General features: G+C 55.9%; 1 protein-coding gene and 1 non-coding gene across 2 annotated transcripts; one reads left to right on the top strand and one right to left on the bottom strand.

Annotated features, from left to right (window-relative positions):
• Positions 1-2,635, top strand: CD248 (CD248 molecule). The gene has a single exon (XM_032879540.1). The coding sequence runs from the start codon at positions 36-38 to the stop codon at positions 2,349-2,351; it is 2,316 nt and encodes a 771-aa protein (XP_032735431.1). The 5' UTR covers positions 1-35; the 3' UTR covers positions 2,352-2,635.
• Positions 2,636-7,559: 4,924 nt separating this feature from the next.
• On the bottom strand, positions 7,560-7,695 carry LOC116880639. The gene has a single exon (XR_004385238.1). It is a non-coding gene; the product is annotated as a small nucleolar RNA SNORA18 (small nucleolar RNA).
• Positions 7,696-11,172: the final 3,477 nt, after the last annotated feature.

The following is an 11,172-nucleotide window of genomic DNA, read 5'->3' as shown; positions in this document are numbered from 1 at the left end:
GCGAGCCGGCCCCGGGCCAGTCGGGGGGCATCGCGATGCTGCTGCGCCTGCTGCTGGCCTGGGCGGCCGCGGTGCCCACGCTGGGCCAGGCCCCCTGGGCGGCCGAGCCCCAGGCCATCTGCGGCCCCGGCCGCTGCTACGCGCTCTTCCCTCGGCGCCGCACCTTCCTGGAGGCCTGGCGGGCCTGCCGCGAGCTGGGAGGCGACCTGGCCACGCCACGGACCCCCGAGGAGGCCCGGCGTGTGGACAGCCTGGTGGGCTCGGGCCCGGCCGGCCAGCTGCTGTGGATTGGCCTGCAGCGGCAGGCCCGCCAGTGCCAACCCCAGCGCCCGCTGCGTGGCTTCACGTGGACCACGGGAGACCAGGACACGGCCTTCACCAACTGGGCCCAGCCGGCCACAGGAGGGCCCTGCCCAGCCCAGCGCTGTGCCGCCCTTGAGGCAAGCGGCGAGCATCGCTGGCTCGAGGGCTCGTGCACGCTGGCCGTCGACGGCTACCTGTGCCAGTTCGGCTTCGAGGGCTCCTGCCCCGCGCTGCCGGACGAGGCGGGCCAGGCAGGCCCGGCGGTCTACACCACACCCTTCCACCTGGTGTCTACCGAGTTTGAGTGGCTGCCCTTCGGCTCCGTGGCAGCCGTGCCGTGCCAGGCTGGCAGAGAAGCGTCCCTGCTCTGCGTGAAGCAGCCCGATGGTGGCGTGGGCTGGTCTCGGGCCGGGCCCTTGTGCCCAGCGCCCGGCTGCGGCCCGGACAACGGGGGCTGCGAACACGAGTGCGTGGAGGAGGTGGACGGCCGCGTGTCCTGTCGCTGCACGGAGGGCTTCCGGCTGGCGGCGGACGGGCAGAGCTGTGAGGACCCCTGTGCCCAGGCTCCGTGTGAACAGCAGTGTGAGCCCGGCGGGCCGCAGGGCTATAGCTGTCACTGTCGCCTGGGTTTCCGGCCGGCCGAGGACGAACCGCACCGCTGCGTGGACACAGATGAGTGCCAGATCGCTGGGGTGTGCCAGCAAATGTGTGTTAACTACGTCGGTGGTTTTGAGTGCTACTGCAGGGAGGGCCACGAGCTCGAGGCTGACGGCATCAGCTGCAGCCCGGCTGGAGCCATGGGAGCCCACACTGCCCAGGACATAGGGGACGAGCTGCTTGATGATGGGGAGGACGAAGAGGATGAACATGAGGCCTGGGATACCTTCGATGGCAGCTGGACGGAGGTGCCTGGGATCCCGTGGATGGAGGCCACGCAGCCGCCTGACTTTGGCCTGGCCTACAGACCTAGTTTCCCAGAGGAGGGAGAGCATCCGATGCCCTACCTGGACCCCACCTGGCCACCCCCGCTTAGTGCTCCCAGGGTCCCCTACCACTCCTCGGTGCTCTCTGTCACCCGACCCGTGGTGGTCTCTGCCACACGCCCCACATTGCCTTCTGCCCACCGGCCCCCTATCATCTCTGCCACACGCCCACCCTGGGCCCCTGCCCCCGAGCCCCCCATGATCCCTGCCAGGCATCCAGTTTTGCCTCCTAACCACCAGTTCCCCATGATCTCAGCCAACCATCCAGATTTGCCCTCTGCCTACCAACCCCCCATTATCTCTGCCACTCACCCAGCACAGCCTCCAGCTCACCAGCCCCCAATTATCTCAGCCAAATATCCTGAACTGTCCCCTGTGTTTCCAGACACCCCAGTCACTGATACCCAGACCACCGCTCATGTGCTTCAGATCCCTGCTAACCACACTCCTCTGGGTACCACTTCCGGGGGCCGTCAATCTCTTGTCACCCCAGATGTCCCGGTCCTCCAAGCCCAGGCCACCCACCTTCCCATTACCTCGACTGTCCAGCCCCCTCTGACCACTACGTCCAGACCCCCTGTGCTCCCTGCCCATCAAGTTCCTGGGTCTCCTGCCCCCCAGCCCCCAGCCCCCCACACTACCCTCACCTCAGAGCCCCCCCAGAGCCCCACTAACCAGACCTCATTCACCAGCCCTACACACCCCCATTCCAAACCCCCACAAGTCCCAAGGGAGGGTGCCCGGGACGCTAAGGTGGCCCCATGGCTGCCCTCAGCAGCCCCCACAGCAGCCCCGACAGCCCTGGGGGACTCCAGTCCGGCAGGCCACAGCCGGAGGGATGACCGGTGGCTGCTGGTGGCACTCCTAGTACCCACATGTGTCTTCTTGGTGGTCCTACTCGCATTGGGCATCGTGTACTGCACCCGCTGTGGTCCCCACGCACCCAACAAGCGAGTTACCGACTGCTATCGCTGGGTCACCCACGCTGGGAGCAAGGGCCCAACAGAACCAGTGCCCCACCGGGGCAGCCTCACAGGGGTGCAGACCTGCAGAACCAGCGTGTGATGGGGCGCAGCCCCCCCCCTCTGCGGGGTGGGGGGAAGGTGCTTGCGTTGGACACATGGCCCAGGCTGCACCAGGGACCCACGGGGGCTGCCCAGCTGGACAAAGGGCTTCCTGCTCCCCCGGGCCCAGCCAGGCTCCTCTTTCGGTCAACTACCAGACTAGACTCTTGGGAATTCCGCTCCCCGGCCCAGCACTCACGACAGAGGAGACGCCAAGGCTCCCAGGACCTCAGGGGGTGGGTGCTGGGGTCTTCTCCAATAAACGGGGTGCCAACCTCACCCAAAGTTCCTGACCCCCATTGATGTCTGAGGGGAGGGCCTGGGAGGACTCAGCAAAAAAGAGGGGACCTTCCTTCAGCTTGTGTGGGCCCCAAGGAAATAAGGTAAGACACCTTAAAGGAGGGTATGCTTCAGAGATTCTCTGGTAAACAGGAGCCCAGAGAGGTCAGAGCCTTGCCCAAGGTCACACAGCTAGCCCGGGAGTGGGAGTTTTGGCATGGAGAGAATTTCATATTTGTTTTTCTTTTTAGCAAAACTCCAAGCAAGTGGGGCTAAAAATGGGGAAGCCCTCTAGAACGAGGGCTTCTGATCAATGGCAGCCAAACTGGGATTTAGGAGTCAAAGTTAAGCTCTGGGTCTGGCAATTCTGGGGAGTGAGGGGTGAGCTTCTAACTGTCTTCTGGTACTTGCCATCCCACCCCCACAGGCTGCCCAGAAGTTGGCAGCTGGGGTCCAGGGTCACTCAAGGGAGCTGCCACTCCGCTGGGTTATAGGTGCTCTGAAGGTGCCTGTCCCTCCCTGCTCTGGGGAAGAGGTGGGAGTCACTGCCTAGCAGGCTGGGATGGGGAGAGCGCAGAACCTGGGGGAGACATCCCATATCCAGCTCCCTTGGCAGGCTTCTGAGCAAGGCTTCGGCTGCATTTTGCCCTTCTCCATGCGGGTGGTGCTGGGACAGAGAGAACCCAGGAGACCAGAGCTTGGGCAAGTTGCTCAATGCTGAGGTGTCCCATGAATCCAGGAGGGGATGGTCAAAGATCACAGCCTGCAGGAACCTGGAAAACTCTTTCATCCTGGGCTCACTGCCTTGGGGACGAGGAAAGGTGGGACCTGGGCAGGAGGGGAGGGGGGAGGCTCCGGTTCCCACTGCCTCTGTAATTTTTCAGTTGCAGTCTCCTAGGGACCTCTAATTAGGACGGAGCAGAACCACCACGACCACCCAGACAGGAGAGGAGGGGTGGCCTAGAGGCCCCTTCCCTACTGAGTGTCCTATGCCACCCTCTAGCCCCAGGGCCTGGACCTGGGCCCGGCCGCAGGGGACCGGTAGAGGAGGGGTCAGAACTGGGGACGAACCGGGCGCCGTGGAGGGGGTGGAGGGAACGTTACGCACCGCCCCCGGCCCCCCCCCCCGCTCTCATGTTCCCCTAACTCAAACCAGACGCCCCCCGCCAGATCCTGCCTAAGCGTTTAACCTCCGAGAGGCCGCTGGAGAGATTCGATGCATGACAGTGGAGTCGCGGGGTGGCCTAGAGGCCTGAGTCTGAGAAGGAGGTGTGGGAGCAGCCTGGGGCGGGTAACAAAGCGTGCCAGGATGGCACAGACTGGAGCTCCCTCCTGGGACCCTGGGCAGGGTATCCAGAGCGCCGTCAGGGCAGGAAGGAGTTAAATGCACTGTTGTCGGAGGGAGGGGATGGGCGTGGGGAAGGGGGCCCAGAGCCGGCTCTTTGTCATCCCGTAATGAGCAACAGATGCGGAGCTGCGTGCGGGCCTAAACAGACTGCCTCCCAAGGCAGAACCCCTGCCTGCGCCCAGTCTGGGCTTCGCCCAGACCCGGAGCTGTGTCTTGGGCTCCGCCCACCGACCCTCAGACCCCTCCTCATCCTGGCGCGAACATCGCCTGCAGGCAGATGCCGGCACTATCCGACAGATCCCTCCGAGCTACGAGCCACGCCCACCCACTACTGTCAACGTGCCCCTCGGGAGTTCTTCAGAAGCACCGCCCACCAAAGCCACCAGCCACGCCCCCTGCCAGCTCAGAGATTCTACAAGAACTTTGCTCCGCCCCGGCCGAGGCAGTAACAATGGCCCCGCCCACCAGGGGGGTCATAAGCCCCGCCTCCTTAGGGCGGCTCGCACAGACTGGCAGTATTGGTTCCCGCTTCCAGAAAGTATGAACACTTTCCTCTCACGCCGCGTTGTGTGTCCCGCCTAACAGAAACACAAGCTCCGCCCTCCTCGGAGCCGGAGACTCGGCTCACGAGTGCAGGAGATCGCGCAGAGACCCTTCCTCTGTCCAGAAGAGCTGCGAACTCCGTCTTCCAGGAGCTTACGGGTTCCCCTTTAGCTCCTCTTCAGGCTCCGCCCCCAGTTACAAGTCCCGCCCACTCACAGCGGCTCAAATCGTAGGGCGGGCTCCAGGACCGCCTCCCTTGGGAAAAGAGCTCCGCCCACGTCCGGCTAACACTTTCCCTTCTCACCGAGGTGATGGCCCACCTACTGAGTCCTCGGGTCCGCCCACTGAGAATATCCACAAGCTCCACCCCTGACGATCCCTTAAGTCCCGCCCATCCAGAGCGCCCCTGGTTGGGGGCGTCGCACAAAAGCATCCGCCCACGCAGAGAGCGTAACCCTACAGCTTCTCTCAGGCTCCACCTACTGTGAATGCATAGCCACGCCTACCTGTAGGTTCCGCCTTCTCGGCTTTCCCGGGTCCGGGACTCCCAAAGTCGCTGACCGCTTTCTGAATTTGCTCAGACTAGTGTGGATCCGAACTCCTCGTCCCTGACCAGGATACGCTTGAACCCGGTCCTGGCACCCCGTCTCCTTCCCTACTCACGGTTTCCGGTCGTCTAGATTGTAGGTTCTCTGGAGGGAGCTCTGGGATGAGGTCGAGAGCCCTACGGGCGACGTGGCAGAATGGGCCTTTGGCGCCACCTGCCTTCGGCGCGCGGGCTTGCAGCCACCGGCCCGTCTCCCAAAGCACATTAGGGCTCAATAAATACTTGCTTAATTCATTAAATGTTTGTATTATTCCATTTTGGCTGCTTCGGCAAATATTTGCTCTCAGGAAAAACAGCAGATCCACTCCCATGGGCCCTCTGTCGTATTTGGAAGACCCCAAGGGGGCCTCTGTGAGCTGAAGCGGCCCCCCGCCAGTCTTTACAGCAGCTGGGGGGACTTTCGCTGTACCTTACCCACGAATCCTGTTTCCCAGGACTGAAAGCACAGACTCTCACCTGAATCCTTAAGGCTGGATCCTCCCCTCCCCCAGCTAGTGCTCCAAAGTGTGAACACCTTCCTTAGAGGGGTGCCTTTGGCAGGAGGGAGTGGGTTTGGGCTCACAGACCCTCCTGTAGAAGCTGACACTCTCAGTGTCATCACTACGTTTGAAAATATTCCCCTGCTCACTCCCACACTAGACGGGGGTTCCAGGAGTCAAGGACACTCCAGAGTTCGGTGTCAGGGGCGCAATGGAATGTTTTTCAAACATTACTGGGGCAGACTGGGGAGCTAAGGTTGAAGACGGGCAGCACTAACATCTACTGAGCTCCAGTAGGTACCAGCACCGCGCTGGACACCCTTCACTTTCTGCTTTAGGTATTTGGTTATGGAGCGCCCCCGCCCCCAACCAACCCACCATACCCCCCTCCCCCGCCCACAACTAAAGCCTGGGGAATGAGATGCTTTCCAGATGAGATTTCCAGTTCTGGCGTCCTGGGGACTATGAACGGGAGTAGGGTTCGATGCTAAATCGTAATGAAAATAATCGTCTCCCTCATCCTGTTCTAAGGGCTTTGCATGTCTTTACCCACTTGAGGTCAAGAAGGACCTTGCAGTGAGGGCCGCTCTCACCATGATTTGCAGATGAGGAAGCTGAAGGCGCTTGCCTGAGTGCCTTGCGTGAACCCACCCACCCTACCTGACCAAGTTAGTAAGCGGAGGTTTGAACCCAGATGGATTCCATGATCTTCACCCCTAGAGCAGAGCCAGTCCATAATAACAGCCACGTCTCAGATTAGGAAATGCCCACCTTCCAGGGAACTTGGCTTTTGTTTGTTTGTTTGTTTTGGTCAATACATTTTTATTTAAGGAATTTTATATGATTCCTTCCACGCCCAATCACTTTAGTTCCTCCCAAGTCAGAATCATAATCTTCAAAATAGTCCTTTAAAAAGAACTGTTTAATCCACAGTTGTCGGTGTCAGTCCACAATCTTTTCTAAATGATTTTATTTATTTATTTATTTATTTATTTATTTATTTGAGAGAAAGAGCATGAGACGGGGGGAAGTCAGAGGGAGAAGGGAGCCTGATGTGGGACTTGATCCTGGGACTCCAGGATTATGACCTGACCCAAAGGCAGTTGCTTCACCAACTAAGCCACCCAGGCGCCCCAGTCCAAAAGGCTGGTTGAAATGGATGCTGCACCTGGATATTTTAAAAAGTCTATCCTACCCATGAGCTGCCCGGTCCACATCCTTCATGGTTGGCTTCTTTGATCTCCACTTAAATATGGACATACTTAAGAAATTCTGTACCTGTAATCTTTGGAATCCAATTTCTTTACTTTAGGGCCACATTCGGGGGCAGAGTAGATGGTTCTTTCTGGTTCTCAATTCCAGACACTCTCTAAACATGAATAATGTCAAATCATATTCATCCCTGAACTATCACACTCTGGAATTGTACAGATTATTGGGATATGCCAATACCTAAAATTGAAAATATTTGACTGCAGGGCACCTAGGTGGCTCTGTCCGTTAAGTGTTGAGCTCTTGGTTCCAGCTCAAGGTCAGAGTCTCATGAGTTGTGGGATCGAGCCCCCAGGGGAGACCCCTGTCCCCCCTCCCCGCCTGTACCAGCTCTGGGCTCCCCTGGAAGTCTGCTGGAAGATTCTCTCCCTTTGCCCCTCCCCCTACTCATGCATGCATGCTCTCTCTGTCTCTTAAATAAAAAATGTGTGTGTTTTTTTTAAGATTTTATTTATTTTGTTTGGCAGACAGAGATCACAAGTAGGCAGAGAGGCAGGCAGAGAGAGAGGAAGGGAAGTAGGATCCCTGCTGAGCAGAGAGCCCAATGCGGAGCTCGATGGGATCATGACCTGAGCCGAAGGCAGAGGCTTTAACCCACTGAGCCACCCAGGCGTCCCAAATAAAAAATATTTTTAAAAAGGTAATAAAATATTTGACAGGCCTTTTGCACAGCTTCTAGATAGATGTCTTGTAGTTCTTTCCCATAGATCTAACACATAGTTCTGTGAATAAAGGAAACCACACATCTACATCTATGCTATGAGGCATTTCCAGCGATACAGGTCTACAGAAAAAGCCCCATGGGGTCGACCTCAACAGGGGGGGCTTGCTTTCACTGAGGAGCCTGCAAGACATACACTCCCCTTGTGCTTTGATAATGCTGGTTACACAAGGCATTACCTGTGACTTTATGGGATCCGGGCGAGGGGTCCAGATGAGGGGTCCAGTCGAGGCTCAGTTTTAGGGCATCCGGCTGTGGCCAGCCTTTAGCATGGTTTTGGTGAGTTCAAGGATTCTCCCTGGGAGGCCCCAGTGTGGTGCTCGATCTCATGACTCAGATCAGGACCTGACCCCAAAATCAAGAGTCCAACGCTTAACAGACTGAGCCACCCAGGCATCCCAAAGAGGTACTTATATTTTAATACCTCAGTAGTTATTTGAAAGAATAATACACATACACTGAAAGATGGAAGAATATTTTTATTCTTAAGTAATCACAATCACTTGCTAGTGGGATATGTGTGCCTGTTGCGTACTGCACAATTTCTCAAAACTTGGAACCAGATTGGACAGCGCCACTTTCATTTCCTGTTACACATTGACTCTCCCAATAGTACTTGCTTTTGATGGTGGCAGCTGCCAAAAACCCACATTCACAGAGATATTATGTTATCAAAAGGAACGTGTACAACCCAGTGGTAAAACTGAACTGCCTCGAGTTAGCAGTCTGAGAGATGTCCAGTATTTCTCTCAAAGTTTTATAGTATTTTGTGGCCTCCTGGGAGTTTGCTGCAGTGTGGCAGGCCCTACATCGAAGGAAGGGTCTTGTTAGACAGCTGGATCCACTTGGAGAGCAGGGAGGAAGGTTCGGGATTGGGAATGTCTACACCCCTTCCCCTCTCTCCTTTCTTTATGGCATGCAAAAGTCAGATTGGGAAGACGACGTCACATCTAGGATGGGTGATGGAAGCCAGGGAGGCAGAGCTTGCAAACCTGCAATTTGGGGCTGCACCACCAGGCAGCCGAAAGGAACTATTCAGATCTTGACACATGGATTGTCTTAGGGGGTGCTCAGGGAAAGGTGGGTTTTCTTGCTCTAACACAGACATCTGGTGGCAGCTTTTTCCAGAGGGTTCACTCTAGCCTGGACCTAACACTGACCCACACTACGAAGAGTCAGACTTCCTTTGGAATACTACGTAGGGAAGAATTGCAAGGCTTGGAGAAAAAGTCTATCCTACCCATGAGCTGCCCGGTCCACAGACTGGTGCTTTGCCAGCCCCCAGCGATTCTCCACTCTATGTGGCCCCCGAAAACAGGCTGATCAAAGGAGCCCCCAAAAGGCTGGTTGAAATGGATGCTGCACCTGGATATTTTACAATTATCTTCCCACTTCAAGGTCCTTACCTTTGTTATTTTTAAAAAAGATTTCATTTATTTGACAGAGCGTGAGAGAGCACAAGCAGGGGGAGCTGCAGAAGGAGAGGGAGAAGCAGGCTCTCTCCACGAGCAGGGAGCCCATCATGGGGCTCGATCCCAGGACCCTAGGATCACAATCTGAGTTGAAGGCAGGCATTTAACCAACTAAGCCACCTGGGCACCCAAGTTTACTTTCTTTTTTTTTTTAGATTTTATTTATCTATTTATTCGTGAGAGAGCAAGAGTGAGTGAGCATGAGCAGGGGGAGGGGAAGAGGGAGAAGCATGTTGTGCTTTTATTATTTTTTAATATTTTATTTATTTATTTGACAGAGAGATCACAAGTAGGCAGAGAGGCAGGCAGAGAGAGAGGGGGAAGCAGGCTCCCTGCTGAGCAGAGAGCCTGATTAGGGGCTCGATCCCAGAACCCTGAGATCATGACCTGAGCCAAAGGCAGAGGCTTAAACCACTGAGACACCCAGGCTCCCTGCATGTTGTGCTTTTATAACACATACATTGAAATTCTTCTACTGAGGGGCACCTGGGTGGCTCAGTCGGTTGAGCGTCTGCCTTTGGCTCAGGTCATCTCAGGGTCCTGGGATTGAGCCCTGCATTAGGCTCCCTGCTCATCGGGAAGCCTGCTTCTCCCTCTCCCTTTGGCTGCTACTCTGCCTGCTTGTCCTCGCTCTCTCTCTGTGAAGTAAAAAAAAAAAAAAACAAAACAAAACTTTGAAATTCTTCTCCTGAAAGAATTCAGTATTTTTATTTCGGTCTCTTTCAAGTTTCAAAAATAGCAGTCAAAGAGAAGAAAAACATGCCTGTCTTTCAGAGTAGGACCCTGGGTTACTGAGAACCGTTTGATCTGGGCCTCAGCTGACGTTCCGGACAGAAACTCCTCTTTGGAGCGGATGCCGGACATACGGCCTCTGGCCCATTGTGTGCCCTTATCAAGCTGGCCAGTCTGGCTTTCTTTCTTTCTGTGGAATCTGACTTCTAGAGACTTCACCCAGCAGGGCAATAGCGCACCATGCCCGCCCTGACTCAGGGATGTGTCCAGTTTCGGGCTGGACGTCTGACCTTCCTCACGCTTTCCAGAAACACCCCGGCCACCTCAGCGATGACTTCCCTTGGGAGCTTCGGAGAAGAGATGGCAGCGTGGGTGACATAAGGGAGAGGATAAAACTCATGGAAAAGGCAGGGGCCAGCAAGCTGGGGGAAGCTCTTGCGGGGCCAGGGGTCCTGAGCCTCAATTCATGGGGGAGACGCAAAACTTCATGGTGTGCTCTGGCTGGGAAGGCAGCTTGCGTTTCCCCAGGGGCCCTTCTTGGGTCCATTCACATCCTTGGGATCGTAAGTCTCCACCTCAAACGAGGCCGCGTGAGGCAAGGCTCCTGTGGCTGGTCTGGGCTCTGGGCTAAGTGGGTCTATGACTCCATCCTCAGGATATAGTAACCCCGGATGTCGGAGGTGTTGGTAGGAGCTCAGCAGTCATTCACTTAGCACATACCGCCTGGACGTCTATCGTGTGGCAGACACTGTGCCTGTAATTTTGTGCTGGCTACTGGTGAAGCATGTGTCTGTCATTTGGAGTGTCTGTTCATAGTTAATAATAATACTAATAATACTAGTACTAATGATGATTACAGCTAAATGTATTGACCCGTTACTATACTGGGGCCCTGTGTTAGACATGGTATTCTATGATCTTACTCAGTCCTTATGATAACCCTCTGAAGTCAGTAGATTCGATTATTATCCCCCATTTGAGCTGAGAAGACTGAGACAGAGAGAGGGTAAGTGACTTGCCCAGGGCCACTCAGGTCATACTGGCAGACTTTGTCCAACTCAAAGATCTACATCTGCGACCACCTGCCTCCCAGAGCTTTAGTGCTAATAGAAGAACAAATAATGCACTTGTACAGACTTATGTAGAAATTAGCGCAAGGATAGCAGTGGGGTTGGTGGGGGATGGATTTAGACTGTCAGGACTCGCACACAAGCCAAGCCCCCAGGAGTGAGAGGAGCAAGGGAAGAGTGGGGGGAAGGAAGAAAGCTCCAGGAGGTGGGACAGTGTGTGCCAAGACTTCGAGGCAGGAAGGAGCTGGCCCTGTTTTAGGATCAGGCACCAGGTCCCTGTGGCTGGGGCTTTGTTAAGA

Source organism: Lontra canadensis, unplaced genomic scaffold (assembly GCF_010015895.1).
Source record: "Lontra canadensis isolate GAN:19392208 unplaced genomic scaffold, GSC_riverotter_1.0 scaffold66, whole genome shotgun sequence".
NCBI classification, from domain to species: Eukaryota; Metazoa; Chordata; class Mammalia; order Carnivora; family Mustelidae; genus Lontra; species Lontra canadensis.
The sequence above is the reverse complement of the archived record's forward strand: the minus strand, read 5'-3'. Positions and strand labels throughout refer to the sequence as shown.